At 38.2% G+C, this 17,559-nt stretch overlaps 1 protein-coding gene across 4 annotated transcripts in view; it reads right to left on the bottom strand.

Moving 5' to 3' along the window:
- ABLIM2 (actin binding LIM protein family member 2) overlaps positions 1–17,559 on the bottom strand; it is a 128,832-nt gene that overhangs the window by 34,640 nt on the left and 76,633 nt on the right. For 2 of the 4 annotated variants that reach the window (XM_030238900.2, XM_050973343.1), the window contains exons 7-11: positions 14,898–14,985; positions 12,237–12,295; positions 9,331–9,408; positions 4,580–4,726; positions 296–416 (exon numbers count right to left, since the gene is read on the bottom strand). In XM_030238900.2, the coding sequence (XP_030094760.1) occupies positions 296–416; positions 4,580–4,726; positions 9,331–9,408; positions 12,237–12,295; positions 14,898–14,985 (493 nt within the window). The remainder of the gene's footprint in view (positions 1–295; positions 417–4,579; positions 4,727–9,330; positions 9,409–12,236; positions 12,296–14,897; positions 14,986–17,559) is intronic. The other 2 variants (XM_030238901.2, XM_050973344.1) reach the window with 1 other exon arrangement.

The following is a 17,559-nucleotide window of genomic DNA, read 5'->3' on the forward strand; positions in this document are numbered from 1 at the left end:
AAGAACTGTGGAATGAGTGTGCACCTTCAGGCAGGATGAGACCAGGATTAAGTCCCTTAAACCCTCCTACCTTGTGTCTACACAGAATCATTTTTTGTAAATGCCTGGTTTTGTTTTCTTGGATGCACATTCCTGAAGCATTTGTTTCCTTTCTCCCCATGGAACTCGCTTTTCACCATAAATAAATCCCTACAATGAACTGCTATTCCACTGACTGCTGAAGTCAATTCTACTTACAATATAACACAAAGTAATGGAAAAATCTAGGGAATAAGTAAGGCTGATTTTGGATTACCTGGTCTGCTGTAATGCTGAGGAGAGTGGGAGGTGGGGGTGTACCGACCATAGCCCAGGGAGCCAGCAGAGCTAGGACTTGATGTCCTGTACTGCTTGAAAGATCTGTCATCTTGGTCACCCTTAGAGGAAGAGAGAAAACACATGTTATTAGGGAAGAGAAGCAACTCCTCCAACAGGCAGAATCTTCCATCTCATGTGTTTCTGTGCTGTGTAGATGGGAGTCAATGCTGTCCTAAGATTCCATGCAATCCTAATGAAATTAGGTGGCTTTCAGCACCTCCACCTGCAGAGTGACTGAAAGAGCTGTGCCAAGTACCAGAGAGGGGTCATGTTGCCAGGAAAGTCAGCACAGACATAAATTTAAAATTATAATTCAATTTGAAAAGAACTGTAAAAGTGTTTCAGGACAGTGTAATTTCCTGAACAAATGAAAGTGAGTGGATGATGAGCTCAGATCAGCATGACAGCATTATGGTCACTTTGTACCCACACGAATAGATGCATAAAGGCTGCAGACAACACAAAAATCAGCATTTGCTGGTTTCACTACACCATGAAACTGACTGTGTATAAACTGCAGTGTAACTGCAGTAATACCCAGTGTGCCACATGGTGTAACATGGTCATTACCCTACAAAACCCAATATTAACAGATCAGCATTAATGCACCATTGTGCAGAGCCATTTATACAATCCAATTCCCACTAAACCCTTGGCTTCAACCAGTCAAAACCATGTACACATGCTCCAAGCCTCTGATTTTCAACAGCTAGTTAAACTGCAACTGCAACTTGAAAGTAGGGTTTTCTTAACAGTAAAAGCACTGCTGAGTGAAATAGATGGGAAAGTGACTTTGTGTAAGGTTGCTATAAAAGCAAACTCAAATTTCTTCTTTTTTAAGGCACGTGAGGTGAAGTTCATATTGGAACAAATCAATGTAACCTGCAGATGCTCTTTTATGAAAAGTCATACTTAAAAATTGCTTCCCCTCTCCTGTTCCAGTAGAAAAGCATGAAGATATCCTACACTGTATCAAGTGTCAGTCACTTATCATGAATATGGGGATGCCTTTAGGCATCTGTGTGATTCCCAATGGGTCATTCATCATTTAAATAAACCATACATCCTATTAGCCCTACCATCATCTCCCAAATTCTTATCAGAACAACCTAATTATGTCCATACATTCATCTTTAGATGAATTTGGCTTCTCTGGGACTATCCTTGACTCTACAAAGATGTACAATATTCTCACGTTGCTCCGTCCCTTCAACGTCACCCCAGACCTACCAGCTACATTTTCAAAAGTGGAAAATCAGTTTAGTGTAGTGGCCAGCAGCATTATTGCTTTAACATCAAGTTCAGAAGCAGTTTTACAAAAAAGCAGAGAACTACTGAAGCCTTCCCAAGCGTGCAGTGTTCTGTAGGCACTCGGCCACCAGCTCCTCTCAACATCCAGCTCAAGGTGTTTCCTTCCCACTCTAACCTTTGGGAAGAGAATTACAAGCAGTATTGCAATGGCTCTACAAAGTCTTGGAATGATATTTAAATATCATATGAGTGTCAGCTAATGCTCTGTGATGTGTCCAATTGTATGACACAGTGGAACTCTCCTCCAACAAAAAATCCCCGCAATAAAACAGAGACAGCAAGCACAGAGAAGCTGGATACCATGGGAGTATACACAAATCATGGCAGTCCCAACCTCCACACCAGTATCCCTTCTGGAACTTCACGTTGGCAGTTTGGTGACTGAATTTAAAGGATATTGTTATAATCTTACAAAACATCAATTTTTCATATTGTTTCAGACCTTACCTTTGTGTACCTTGTGTCTCTGCAAGGAACAATCAACCTAGTCCACGTCACCAAACATTACATGAAATATGCTTTTATTTTTAAATTAGCAAAAAAATTACATCTATACTGGTTAACTTCTCTGTTAACCAGTTCTTAAAGTCCTTAATTCTCCATGATTACCATATTTTTGCAGTGCATAAAATTGGAATGATGGAGAAAATAGCCAGACCAATGATATGGAATTGAGTTACTATCTGTGAAAATACATTAAATGCTTTCACTGCTTCCAAAGTGATGTTTCTTGAAACAATGACTAACTCAATTAATGCACATCAAAATACACAGACCTAGAAGTTCAGGTATGTGCAAATGATTTAAAAGTAGGTGCACACAAATAGTATAAGTAGTTTAACTATTTGTGGAATAAAAAAAATGAGAAGAGTAAAAGAAGAGAAATCTATGCCGAGCACTAATTTGAATCAGCTCACATTGGCAGCTTTAAATGTGAACATAAATCATATTTCCCAATATAATTTATTCAGTAGAGCTTGAAGAAGTGACCACCATACAACTTTTATTTTGGAAAGCAGAGACATGGATGACAGTGGAGACAGATGCATACAGATGACAATCCAGAAGCAGAGCACACGTTGAAGACAACTAACACTCTGAAAATCATAAATTATAAACCCCATGCACTGTAGAGGCAAGGGGCAAACCCCACATTTCAGACACTGCTGGTTATTAATATGACCAGGTTAATGCATCACAAAATTGGTCAGAAGAGGAGAACAAAGGCACTGGGGATTACCTCAGTAGGTGTTGGAGAGAGCAACTGAGGTGACTGCAAACAGCAACACACAACAAATTAGTGATACAAATTCATGCATGATGTTACTCATGAGAAGAATTACTCTTAAAATATCACTATCCATACATGATACAGTTGGGAAATACACCTGTCAATTAAGTTAGGGCAATTTTTTTACTATCTGTTTTGAATTAAGTGCATAAGAACTATTATATAACTAACTTCATATTTGTCTTTGAGCGATTTCTGTACTACAGAATCCTGGGGTCTGGTGAGGCCAGTCCTGTGGCACAGAGAAGGGTAATAGGGAACTCCCAGTTAAAGCAATGCCTACACACAAGCCCTAATTAAATCTGCATTGAAGGACCTCCAAAATCAGGACTAGAACTGACAGTTTTAAGGGAAAGAAAAATGCCTGCACTATTTATTTTCAATTAAACATCATGTAATTTGACAATCTGCTGCTCATTTTCCTTTCCAAATCAAACACTATGTTTGGTTGGTTGAGCAGCACCAACAAATTTTGACTTAAAAAGAAAGTGATTATGCTCCACAGGTTCAGGGTGAGGTAACAGCTTTTGATTTTGTGAAATCAGAAACCTGAATACCATTTAAACCCTTTACCCAATACAATCTAATTATTTCTGAATACTTTACAATCGAGCTATCATGGTTCAGCACTGTGCAGAGAGGGCTTGGAAGAAAGCCTGCAAAACCTAAGATATGCACTGCCCTTCACCTGACAGTGGCACTGAGACCTCAGTGGAACTGATTCAGTGTAAAAGGTGCAAGTGAAAGCATGACTAGGGCTTTTATAAATATCATGACCATTATTTATAGCATTTATTTCTGCTCATTCACTGACACCTGGAGAAAACAAAGCAGACTTCCATGCTACACTGTATGTATATTGCTCATATCCAGCATATTGTAAAGATTTAATTTATAAAAATTTAGCTAGAACTATAAAAGCAAGCAGAAAGTCAAATGAAATGCAGGTATGTTCAGAGAAGAAAAGCTAACTTGCATGACAGGAGTTATACACAAGTATGTTTCACAAAGCCCAGAATTAGTATTAGTTATTACTATGTTAGTACAGTGTTAAATTAGATTTCATTAGCACAAACTGTATCATATTAGCCCTGCATATGAAAAGGCTGAAGTGCATGCATGACATGAGGATGAAGTTAAGTAAGGAACAGTTGAAAGAAATTTGTACACAGGAAAGTGAACCATTTTTTTGTTACCAAAATAACATGGTACACTTTGATTAAAAAAAAATCATGAAAGACATTTGGCTTTGCTTCTCATTTTTGCATTATAATTAGCAATGGCTCTTGTTTCCTACCACATGCAGAACTACTCCCATGGAAAAGCATTTTAATTGCATGTCATCTCTTTAAAAAATGGTCACAGAAAGCAATGTTTTAATTTCAAAAACTAAAAAAATGAAAATAACAGAAATTAACATCTTGGGTTTGGTTGTTCCCTTTTTTTTTCTAAGTCATTGGGAATGAATGGATGACATGACTCAATTAAAATTAACTAGAGCTACAAATGTTACATTTTTTAAAAAAAAGTTATGCACATGTGAATAGTCTTTGGCAACATGTTCAATGATGCACATAAAACCTGAAACTCAGAGTAAAAAAAACACCCATGTTTCAGTACCTCCCCGTAACTATGCCTGTCATCTGAAGAGTAACTGATATATGGAGAATAGGAGATCATATCTGGGCGGTCAATGTTATAGATGGCTTTATTTTTAGGAAGAGCAGCCAAGTCCCTGTAGTCAAGAATTTCATCTCCAAGCTTTGCCTAAGAAAAGGAGGAAAGAGAGCAGTGAGAATAAGAAAGAATATGAGCAGGATGCAATCAGACAAGGAAAGATAAATGTAGGTAGAAAACTCATAATCATAATAAACCACTTTTTAAATTTTGTTTGTGAACATTTAAATCTCTTGTATTTACTACACTATGCTAAATATTAATGCTGTTTTCTTTTATATACTGTTGTCTTCTACCTTGTCACTGGCATTTGGCTAACATGGCATCATTTCAATTCCCTGATTATACCCACTTACTCCTGGATGCACAGATATAGGGGACAGATACCGTAGTCTTTATCAGACAAAACACACTGAATTTTGAAGTGGTTTTGGTGTGCAGAATTCCCCTGCTGTAAGCAGTAGTGAATAAACAAATATATATTTCCAGCATATTCTCTCCAGATGCTGAAAAGCATTAATCAGCTCTTTGATCTTTCCCATTCAGTTGTGTCCCACAGCTTCACCTCCTTGCCTATGTCTGAACAGCCCTTAACTATGGGTCACAAACCAGCAGGTGATGGATTTGCACCATGTGGGAAGATCACAGATGCCACTCAAGTAAAGCTCAAATCCTCTCATGAGATTCACACAACCAACAGAAAGAAAGGACTGTGCTGGTCCCTGTTCTCCTCCTAAACACATATTCCAAAGAGTAACTTATTACCAAGCTGCCACATTTGCACAGAGTACCCTTAGGATAATTGCACCAAACTGTATCCAGCACATACTGTGTTGCAGATATGATGACAAGTTGGCCACACTGAGAGTGAAGAAATGGGCAGCATAATGGTCTCATTCCCACTTCTGGTTTTACAGAAGGATAAACTCTTTGTTGGCAAAAAAAATGATGTGTGAATCTTGCTGTGCTCTGAAAATCTCAGTGTGATCAGCTATAAAACTGTAATAATGTTTTCCATATGCAAAAATACAAATTATCCAGGATTTATGTGTGCAGTAATTCTGGTTTTTTTTGTAGAATGAGCTAAGAAAAGTTCAACAGATTTTTCAGGGGAGTTTTCTACCAGATCAATAATCCAGGAAAAATTTAGTCTGACAACTTCCAGTTACCCCTTTTTCTAAAACAATGCATGAATTTGTGCAAGCATAAATGGCATGAAAAGAAGGAAGATTACTCTTAAATAGAAAAGTAGAGCCAAGGTGCCATAACCATCACATATTCCCATCCTCAAAACTTAAGAAAAAGTGTGTTTCAACCAAGAATGTGATTCTTCAGCCATCTACAGATTTCACTTTCTTTGCAGCTCCTTTAAGAAGCTAAATATGCCCTTAGTGAAGGTAAATCCCTCCCTGCTGAGAAAGCAGCAGAGAGCTCTGATGCAGAGAGAGATAATGCAAAGGTAAAGAATCTGTCTGTCCCATCTGCCCCAGAAATACTTTGGGCAGCATTATACCTACAAGGAAGGCCAAAAAGGCTGTGATTTAAGTTAAGGTATGCAGGGTTTTTTGCCATTATTCTAGTGAATCCAAAGTAGTTCAGAATTGGGAATATTTATATGTGAATTATAATAATTTTGGCTCTCCATCTAGATGTGCAACTTCCCATTAGATTTCAGATGTCAGAGGAGTAAAACTTAACTTGTTATGTAATTCCTTTCAGTTCAGATATAAAAATGTGGGCAAATATGGATGAAGAAACACCTTAGGGATACAGCTGCTTTCTAAACACTCAATCCTTCAAACATTGAGTCTACACTGTATTTTTATTTTATTTGTTTCACCTACATTCCATTATGTGAATGGAGTTCAAATCAGCTCAGGAAAGCTCAAATTACAGCTAAGAGGCTTTAAGCCATTTCTTCAGTAATTTGGTATTTAGGGTTCTGGTAAAACCATGCTCTAAGTATAGAGTATCTGTTTCATTTGGAATATGTAATTTTACAAACATATAATTGTGAATATGATCTGTATAAAAATACAGTGTGATTTCTATTCCTTGTATGAGAGCACACATAACACAGCTATAGAAACTAAGGTAAGCCTTCCAGCTGGGTATATTAGGTTGGAGCACCTAATTCTGCCATAATAAAATTAAGCAAAGTATAAAGCAGGACTTTTATTTAAACCTTATTTAATGGCATAATTTAGAAATCAACAACTTTTTAATTAGGAACTCTGAAGGGCTGCCAGCACTAGGGCAAATTTCAGTCTGGATATAATGAAGTCATCCCTACAGGTCATGAAAAGATGCCCATTGCCTTCAAAAGGCAATGTGCCCTTTCTCAGTGGAAGAAGGCACCAAATTCTGTTATCAGCAGCTGAAGAACAAGTGGTATGGCTTTAGTGAACCATCTGTATGAGGCACGTTCACATTTATGTCAAAAAACCCCTTTTTTCACCTTTCCCTATGTGACCACAGCACCATGGCCCAGAAGCACAGCTCCCTGCCATGGGGTGCTGCCCATGATGATGTTTAGCACTGCTCTGACTCGATGGCTTTGCAAGTGTCAGCACCACAAACTCACAGTTGCTAAGATGGAACTGTTTTCTCTAAACTCTTCTGTCCACGAAACACTCCACAGAGCTGGTAAGGTACAATTTTACTACAACATTAATGACTGGATCTATGCTGCTGCTGAAAACTGCTGCCCTCTGTGCACCATCCCACCCTGTTCTACCTTCTACATTAGCTTTAGAAGTCATAGTAGAAGACAGCTTGGTTTTTTTTTGGTTTTTTTTGTTTTGTTTTGTTTTGTTTTTTTTTTTTTTTTTTTTTTTTTTTTTTTTTTTTTTTTTTTTTTTTTTTTTGCCTCTTTGGTTGTCTGGAGGTTTTTCCTGAGTTATTGTTTAGCTCAGTCTGGCCTCAAATTTGACTGCATGTCTCTGTGTATACACTAGTATTAAGAGCAAAGAGGAGATGGAAAGGCATAGCCAGAGAGGGACAGGGCCACATGTGGGTGGGACCTTCCTTTCAGTGGCAGCAAGAATTTAGGTTTGGCAGAAACAGCCACAAAAGCACACAAGACAGGTCTTGAGCATGTCTGTATGTCATAACACTCCTGTAACAGAAAACACATGTAAAAACAGATAGCCAAGGGACCATTGTGATAATACAGAAGTCAGTAACACATTTTTAATTCTTTTTACTTTCCTGTTTGTGAAAGCCAAAATAGGATTGATTCAATCAATCAAAATCAAGTTTTGACAATTAAGCATTGAGAGATGGGACAGATAGAACAAGAACTTGCACTCCTCTGGGGAATCTTTTTTTCTGACTGACTCATATTGCTAGACAACTTTACTCTTTCCCAGTCTCAGCTGTATATTGCAGTAAAAAACATCAGGGTCATGTGCCTTTAAAACAAACAAACAAACAAACAAACAAACAAAAACAGAAAAGGAGAATGGAGGTTCATCCTTGACTTTTAACAGCCAGTGAAGCATGTTTAAAGTTGTAACACAAACATCAATAAAAAGAGTGCCATCCTGCAGTTAAATAAATGTCTCTAAAAACATATAAATCTTAGGAGAATTCTCATGCTTAAAAACACAATGAGATGGTGCATGCCTGAAAAAAAGAGCTCATCTGGCCAAAGAAAGTGCTTACATGATAATAGGCTCCCAGCATAATGAACTGTCTTCACAATGACATTTCTTGGCTGGTAATGTACTGGTTTCAGCAGCACTCAGAATCACTGATAAGCATCTAGAAAAGGGGCACTTGCTCCACTGCAAGTTTAATCTTACTCAGATAAAGCCCATATAACTTTTATTTGAGGAAAAAAAAACAAGTTTAGATCCAAAGCACTCTTTTGCTTGTCTCTATGGTGGAGATAAAAGCCCTTAATATTTGTATAATAACCTCTCTGGAAGTCAATTGCATCTCCAGCAAGTTTCTCACTACATGGCTCTGACTGATGATGAACCTGAAGGATACATGGCTGGGAGAAAGAAAAGCCCTGGAAATGCTGAAGCCCTGCAAGAGATATCTGTATGGATCATAGCACACTTGCATTTTTTATCAATGGTAGCCTTGAGAACTTGGCCATGAACTCTACACTACAGCAATTTTGATCTTGTATTGAAAAAAAAAAAAAGTCCTAAAAGTTTTTTGTACTTGTTATTTTAAATTCTCTCCATGAGCTTTTCAGAGTGTTTTGTAAACTATAAACACATCAAAGGTCCTCTGAGCAAGGCACTGGCATTTGGCATGGGCAGAGTCCTGCAATCACACACATGAGAGATTCCATAAGCAATCTGATGCAGGCTCAGGAGCTCAATTTAAACAAGTTGTGTTCAAATCCAAGCTTGTAATCTACCTGTGGGCTGTACTGTTTACTTAAACTTTTCTTTGCAGAAAGAACTGTGGTGTTGTGCATGCTTTGGTATAAGCCAGCTCTAGCTGTAGTGTAAGTGCTACAAATACACCACAAAATATAGGAGGGAAATGCCAGAATTCTGTAACAGCAAATGCAATACTCAAGTATTTTAAACTTGAGAAAATAATTCCATTTTAAAGGAATCACCAACTGCAGTGGTTTAGAAACACTAACTTTCCATATAATGTGCTAAATTGTAGGGGGAAGCACAAGGTTTTCCCATCCCACAGAACAAATTTCACTGGGAAATACTCACATAGATCACACGGCTTGGGGAACCTGATGTACTTGAAGCAGGTACAGAAATAATACTCTCAGAGGAAGTCCTAGTTTCCTATGGCAGGAGAAGTGAAATGGATATGAAATACAGGAGAGTCAAAGATAATATAACAGTTATTTCAAAGACATTTAATTTAATTCAATCTCTACCACTCAAAAAATGACATATTATAGAGAGTTCAAAACATGGAGTTAACAATAAAACAACACTTGCAGACAATCAATTTAACCTTTTAAAAGTGCAGGAATTCTTTTACACATGGCTTTCTTATCCCTGCTCTTCAGAAAAAAATGTCCCAGAGCAGCCTTTGGGCGCTATCAGAGACAGTTACAAGACAATACAGTGGCAACATTTTTACTCCAAAGTTATGCCATCAAGCCATTTACATTGTGACTGAAACATGTCACACTGCCATGCCATTCACCCACAGTGAACACAACATGGAAAATGATCATTTAAGACAGACAGTCTAATTAAACACCTCTTCTGCATAATTAAAGCACTTTTCAGTTTTCCAGAACTTGTGTAAATGACATGAAAGTGTCACTGATACACTGATGTCATGTACAAACCATATTTCTCTTTCATGAGGTCCTTACAGGACACTCAATACAAAAGAGAAGAATAACTTTAGAAAATTATGTTATTCCAATGTTTTGAACCCTGTTGAAGTCAAATGACAGTTTTGGATTAAGCTCAGGATTCCCAGATAAAGCCCAAGGCAGGCAAGCTGGAGCAGAGGGGTTGGACAAGATGACCTCCAGAGGTTCCCTTGGAGCTCTGGGTCTTTCCAAGGGCACACAAGGGGTGAGTCCTGTTTTCCTGACACCCCCTTGGAAGAGGCCAATCACAGCTCTCCCTTGGCACCAAGGTCACTGGAGTTCCCAGCATGAGCCTTGCACATTTCCAGTAACCTCTCTGAACTGCCCAAGTGGAAACCAGTAACAGGTGGTGGTCTTCAAGGGTCCTTGCAGGGAGCAGGAATGGTTAATATCTCCCTCCATGACCCAGACACGGGGACTGAGCACATCCTTGGCAGACCTAGAGATGGCAGTCAGCCGTGTGGTGGGGGCAACACGCTGGAGGGAAGGGATGCCATCCACAGGGATCCTGATAAGCTTGGGAAGTGGGGCCATGCAAACCTCATGAAACCCAGCAAGGCCAAGTGCAAGGTCCTGCACCTGGGTCAGGCAATCTCCAGTACCACCTCCACAAACTGGGCGCTGAAGGGAGGAGGAGTTGGAGGATACTGGTGGCTAAGGAATTGGATATGAGACAGCCCACATCTCACACATGCTCTTTATTCTCTTCATGATCCATTAACCCTTTTAGCATCCCTATCCACACCTGCTCCACATCATCTCCCAGCTTTTTCAATAAAACCACACACCTTTGTTGACTCTATTGCCTCTGTTAGTTCATTTTCTGTACTACACATTTTTCTTCTTCTTCCACCTGCCTCTTTTCCCTATATGCCTTTTTATAAACCTTACTTTCCCTTGCTGCTTTGATTTCTCCCGTCTTTTCCAGCGTCCTCCCTTCTGCTTAAAATCTCACTCTCCCATCATCTTTCTTTATGCTGTCACTCTCTTTCACAACTTCTTTTTCCACTCCACTCCATCTCCAAAGTTTTAGAGCATGCTGCCACTTTCTCCTTTTGCCTTTGTCACCTACTTTAATTACATGCTGTTCATACATCTATATATAGGAAGATAACTTAAAAACAACAAACTGCAAGGTCTAAGAGTAAATTTCTCAAGCAGTAGATCTCATTCCAGACTTTACAAGTTATCTTGAAAAGTTCATTTTTTCTCTCTTAAAAATGGCATCCTTCCTTCTGGTTTTATTTTTTCAATAATGAACATAAAGATTAGAAAATAGGAAAAACTCCAGGAAAAAGAAAAAACTGCTAGGCTCAGGAAAATTATTTGATATTCAGAACTTGTCATAAACAACACCAAGCAATCACTTTCCAAACACATGGGTACAAAAACTACAGCCAAGATCCTTTAGGGTAAAGCCCAAACAAATTTTTTTTTTTCAAGCTGTAATTTAGTCAAAGTTGGACTTTCTGACACACCAGATTTAACAATCTTTTTATGGATGCTGCCTGCTGTTCTGACTTGTCCCATGTGCCTTCCTGCAAGCCTTGAACCAAAGCAGAGCTTTTCTGAACCAAGGGTACCAAGGGTATCACTTGGGGCATCAGAGAACATCCGAAGGGAAAAACCCACTCTTGGCCTCTACATTAAATGAGATAGTTGTAATTCATTCCCCCCACAGAAGGATCATTAATTCTTCATGTCCTAGGGACAGCTTATTTATCTGCTAATCTGCCAGAATTCCCCCCCTTCTCCCCTTGCACACAGAGAGGTGCACAATCATCCAACTTAAGGAGATACTTAAAGCCAGAGACTAAATTAAATTGTGGCTGGCTCGCCAACATTTTATAAACAAATAGTAAAACAGAAACTCCAAGGAATTTTTTTTTGTAAAAACAAATAAAGTGAAAGTCCTCTGATCTTTTAAGTTCAGAGCCACATGAGAAGAGGTCATGAATTGATAACATCATAATCAGACAGAAGTTAAAAATTAACTTTTTTTTCTTATGCATATTTTTACATTTTTACTTATTCAGCTTATAATATATATAGAAAACTCTTAGGTCAACATCCTCTTTTATCTATAGCTTTAATCACTGATTAAAAACAGAGTATTTATATTACATGATTACATTTCATTAGCCAACTGGATTCCTATAATTTAAAATTTAAAATTGCAAATCCTTCCATCCATGCCTGCTGCAAAAAAAAAAAAAAAAAAAAAAAAGAGAATAATATGGCAATCAAATGATATTGGGTAAGAAATACAGGTTTTTTTACCTTGTTTTTTTCTTCAGCCTTTGCAGCCTGTCTACAAACTGGATGCCAAATGGATGTTCCTGCAAAGTAAATTTAAAGTTCTGCTTAATTCAGTTCCACAATAAGAACCTTCAAAAATTTGAAAATAAGAACCTTCTTAAACCCTCCCATACAGTTTTATAAGACGTAGGTTGCTGACTACTTCCCCTGCTAGTGCAGGATACTTTCAGAGGTCAAGGCCTCTCAATCCCTGTGAGCCTGATCACAGACATTTATAAGACTTCAGAAAGCTCCATGTGCCTCAATATGGCAGTCAGCATCAAAAGCTGAGTCCTAAGAAGGATGATATGGGATCTCTGGAGCTCCACCAGTCCAATCTGCTCAGGGAGGTCCCATTAGAGCAGGCAGGTCTGTGTCCAGCTGGGCTTTGCCTCTGTTTCATGGTACCTTTTTTCTTTAGATAGAGTTGGAATTTCCTACACTCCTGCAATGCATACTCATGCAGCAGTCAGGCTTGGCTCACACGCAGCAGCATGCCATGGTGGGATGGAATTGTACACAGCCCTGTGCCATGTAACCCCAGCTGAACATCCAGCCTGTCTACCATTCATTCACTGTTCCAATCCTGCACTTCCCACATGTTTGTCTCTTCTAAGTCAGCTGCTAAGGAACTGCATAAACTCAGGGGAATGTCCATGTGGAGGAAGCAGGGGATACCAAATGAACCAATTCTCTCTTGCATACAGGAACTGAAACGAGGATCTTAACGAGATGTAAGTAACCAATGAGTGTGACGGCAGAAACTTGAAAAGTTTTGCACTAGTCACAATTTTTCAAAAAGTTGAACATGATATTTGAAATAGTAGAAGTGGAATGTGCATAATGATATAAAATAAAATAGTTATTTGCAAGTCTTAACAGTAAGAAGAAACCTTTATGATTTTGCCAGTCTGAGTTCAGACATGCCACAGATTAAAGCTCCAGAGGTAAACAATGTGAGGGCACTACAACTTCTGCCTGACTAAACTGGAATCTGAGAACCTCTGCATAATAAATACTTAATTTTTGGACTGGGTGGGGAGTATCAAGAAGAGTTATTGGAAATGCTTTGTTTTCACAGCAGTTTGATAGTTTTCTAACTAGTGGATTTTGGAAACAAGATAGAAGCAGAGTCTATTTCCCAGAAGACAGATGGAGATCATTAGGATTTATTTCACAAAAATAACCCAGATGAACCCAGACTCTTGCAGTAAGAGTAGCAATAAGAACAGACTAGATAAATTATGTTTACTAAGTTACTGGGTTTTTCTGTTACTGAAAGACTAAGAAACATTTTTATAGCACCTTTAAATTTAATGTTAAGTTCTCTTCCACTTACAAGTGGATTTGAGCTTCCCCATTTGTCCCATAAATTGCTTCAAATTATCCCAATGGATTTAAGAAGTATTTAGATTACTATTTTTTCTTTTTTAACTACCCCTGTCTATAACCAAGCAACACTGTCTGGGAAACTTTTTCACACTGAATAAAAAACATCCTTTCACTCAAAAGCTGCCTGTTGGATGACCACTGAAGATTTCTGCTAAGGAACATACAACATCTAAAGTAACTTTACAGTAGTTTATTAAGAGGATGAAGAACACATTATAAAACCTTGGGCTCCAACATTCTTTATAATTTAACAGTTTATGCAGTCCAAATAACTGATCATTGATCTTCCCTGGTGTTAACACCAGTTTCTAATGGAAACTGCTCTCCATGTGAAGACAAAAAGGGTATGACAGGAAGCTGGTGTAAACACTCTATCCATCAGAAAATACAGTAAAATGGATCCAAATTAAGAGATCCTGAGCATACCTTGCTATTATTAGAACTAATAATCAGAACAAAACCTAACAAATATCCACCCTTACAACAAATGGAACTTAAAAAGAAGGTTGACTTGCAAAAAAGTTTCAGAAGATTTGAAATCTAGAAACAAATTTGTAGTCTGATGTACTTTTTTAAAGCATTGATTAATTATGGGGTTTTAGCACAGCTAAGACCCTTTTCAAGTGGAAGAACTGCAGCATTTTATGGCTCCAGAGGGAAAATTCATGAGCACAGACAAGAATCACTATGTCCTTTAATGAGCTAGTTCTTGTTGCAAACCAAAGTGACAATAAAATTGTCATTTAAAATAAAGTACTAAACCATAATTAGATCTTACTGAGACCACTGCTGTGTTCTAAATAAAGTCTAACTTTCCCAGCTTAAGGAAAAATTTCCAAGTACACTCACAGAAAACCATGGACAATTGAGAAGCTGTAAACACAGATCTGGGCAGGCATATGATTTTAGGATAATACACCAGCCGTGCAGTTCCCACATCCTACTGAGCTTCTCTTTTCTGTTTTCCTTTGAAAAGATATTGCCAGTCAAAGACATAAACAAAAACCTTTATTTTCTTGAGTGTTTTCCCCTGTATTTAACTCTGTAAGCAGTTCTTGATCAGTTTAGCAGAGCTAGAAGTTGCTACCTATGAAGGATTTCAGCTCATATTTATGTTAAATGACTTTTTTCCCCATTGCATACTTTATTCCACAAGTCATTCTGTAACACTGAATTTCTCCTGTGCAAGCCTATGGCGTGGGCAAGAGAGCCAAGTGTAACTGTTTTATTTTTTTTGTTTGTTTGATTTACCTTGCAGATACATTTCTTCTCCTTCTGCAAACATCTGATTGCACCTGACACATCGTGCGCAGGTTGGGTGATAATGCTTCTCTCCTGCCTGATCAGAAAGAAAGTACAGATAATTAATATTGATCAATTTTGCAGTTTTTCTTTCATTCTCTTGAATATGAATAATTTAATTAGTTAATGACATTAGTTCAACAGTCTCCTACAACCATAGTGCTCATCTGTCATTCTAGACAATTCATGCTTTAAAATGTAATTATGGTTCTGCCTAACACAAAGTAAAAAATGTTCATGTGCAAAAGTTAAGTCTCTGAATTTACAGGACAGAAACAAATTTATGCAATGAACACATTTTCCTGTAAACCAAGTGCAGGGTAGCTTAGGACTTACCTGCATGAGGAATTTAGGAGGTCATAACCCTGAGCACAGATTTGCAACTCATATGTTCATCATGCATCAACTGAATGCATAATCTTAATGCTCAACAAAAACCATTCTGTGCTTGAATGTTTGCAGCTGCTTTGAAAGTGTCTTGCAGGTAAATTGTACAAAAGAGTTCCATGAGGAATGAGTGCAGCCTGCCTATAGGACAGTAAGTCCAGAGCAGGCACCTCTGGGTACTGTGCACCCACACTCTCACAAGGACAGGCCAAGAGTTTTGCCTTCTGTTCAGAGATTAATCCACATAATTTAATACCACCATTTTCACTGACTGGAAAGAGAACAGGACTGAGCCCTCAATTTGCTCAGAACTTAGCAATTTTCATATATTTAAATTCTCAATTACCTGCAACATTGGCTTGAGCCAGTGACAAAAATAGCACTCATGGAGTTGTGCTCTGCTGGGTGAGAAAGATGGGCCAGTCCCTCCAAACTGCACTCCCATTCCATCTTTCAGATGGCACTCACAAAACCGAGTTCAAAGTCTCAAAGACAGCTCTTGCACTTGTTCCCAGCATTCCTCACTCTTCAAAATCCCTATGGAACTGAAAGCCAGATCTTGGCATCTCCTGTCTCCTCTTTGACTCCACACTCTTCCATGCTTGACAGAATTGCCCATAGTTTAAATGGCTTAAGTCAATGCCATCTCCACCAGGAACAAAAACCAGGAGACCAAGTAACTCTACAGTTTAGAGCTAAAGTAAACTAGGTTTATTTTAAGATTAAGCTAAGCCTGAGTTTAGTAGAAATTCTCCTGAAGTTAAAAAAATGCAAATGTTGGTCCATGTAGAACGTCTCATAACCTGCTCACCTGAAAAACACTGAAAGTGCTACTAGCATTGGGGATGCTCTCAAGAAACTGCTATCAACTATTGCCCCACTGCCTTCAGCATGTAAATAGGCTCTCACAGCTCTGCAAATCCCCTTCTGTCAATCTAGAAATTTAGCCCTGTTACTACAAAGGTGACTTTTCTAACTCTTATTCACTGAATTTCAAAGCTTTCAGAGGCATTTACATTAAAGAATGTAATCTCTGTGTGTGGGATATCTTGCCACTCACAGTACCAATGCAGTAAATCTACATTAAAGAATCTCCTGTTCCATTGCATCAGTGTAAACTTGATTCACTCCTGAAAACTGCTGCAGCATTTCAGGGTGGCAATAAAGAGCAACACATCACATCAGAATTGCCATTTTGAAAACAGCTCTGCTCCAGCTCACTCTTTTTATGCTGTCATTTGTGCAGATTTCAGAGTGATTTTTGCAATTTTAGACATGGAAGATGGTCAATAGTATCTGTGATAACACCTTTAAAGTACCAGACCACAAAGTATCAGCACTGAGCTTAAACTTCTGGTTTAAAATTGCTTGCCTTTGTTTGGCATATCAAATTAAAAAGAAATACAATTTCCCTTGGAACTGCACAAGCATTGCTAATGGAATGCATAACCTAAATAACTCAACTGATTTAGCACAGATTATTATTCTTTAAAGGATTAAATTACTTCTTTGCTAAAATAAACTGCCAGGACAAATTCTCAGATAACCTGGATGCATCACAGAACAAAGTCTATTTCCCCAAATTTAACAGTAGAACCAAATATATAATTTTAATTTACTTAGTAAATTCACTTGCATAGTCAGTAATATCAACAAGGTATAGGATGGCACAGAAATACCTCTTTTATGACATAGACACAACTGTAAGAGAAAAATCAGGGGAGGAAAGTATAGTGATCCTTTTGCTGATGATCACACCAGGAGAACTCCAATGGATTTTGCATAAGTATCACTGAATTAAAATGGCACAAACTCAAAAATTTCCATATAAGTCTAAGTGCTGACAGTGACTTTTGTTGCCCCTTTTAATTTTTTTTTTATTTTGTCCTTCTTCCAATCAAAGCACAGAAGACAAGACATAGCAGACACTTCAACACTTTGAAGTATTTAAATAAGGCCACACCATATTTCTAAATGAGAGGTGATAGCTGAACCTGAGGCTAGGCAGCTAATGCAGGAATTAACTAATACTAGTTATTAATATGTATATGCAGTTACCCTGATTAGATATCATAAAATTATATCTAAACCTAGGACCTGAGTCTGAATCACAGAGTCCCCGAGGTAAATCCCAAGGAGGCTTTCACCAGTGCCCCCTTTTCCTGTCCTTTCAATTTCAGGGTCTTGGTCTCACAGATGAACAACTGGTTTCAGCAGAACCCAG

The sequence above is a fragment of the Serinus canaria genome, chromosome 4 (genome assembly GCF_022539315.1).
Source record: "Serinus canaria isolate serCan28SL12 chromosome 4, serCan2020, whole genome shotgun sequence".
Lineage (NCBI taxonomy): Eukaryota > Metazoa > Chordata > Aves > Passeriformes > Fringillidae > Serinus > Serinus canaria.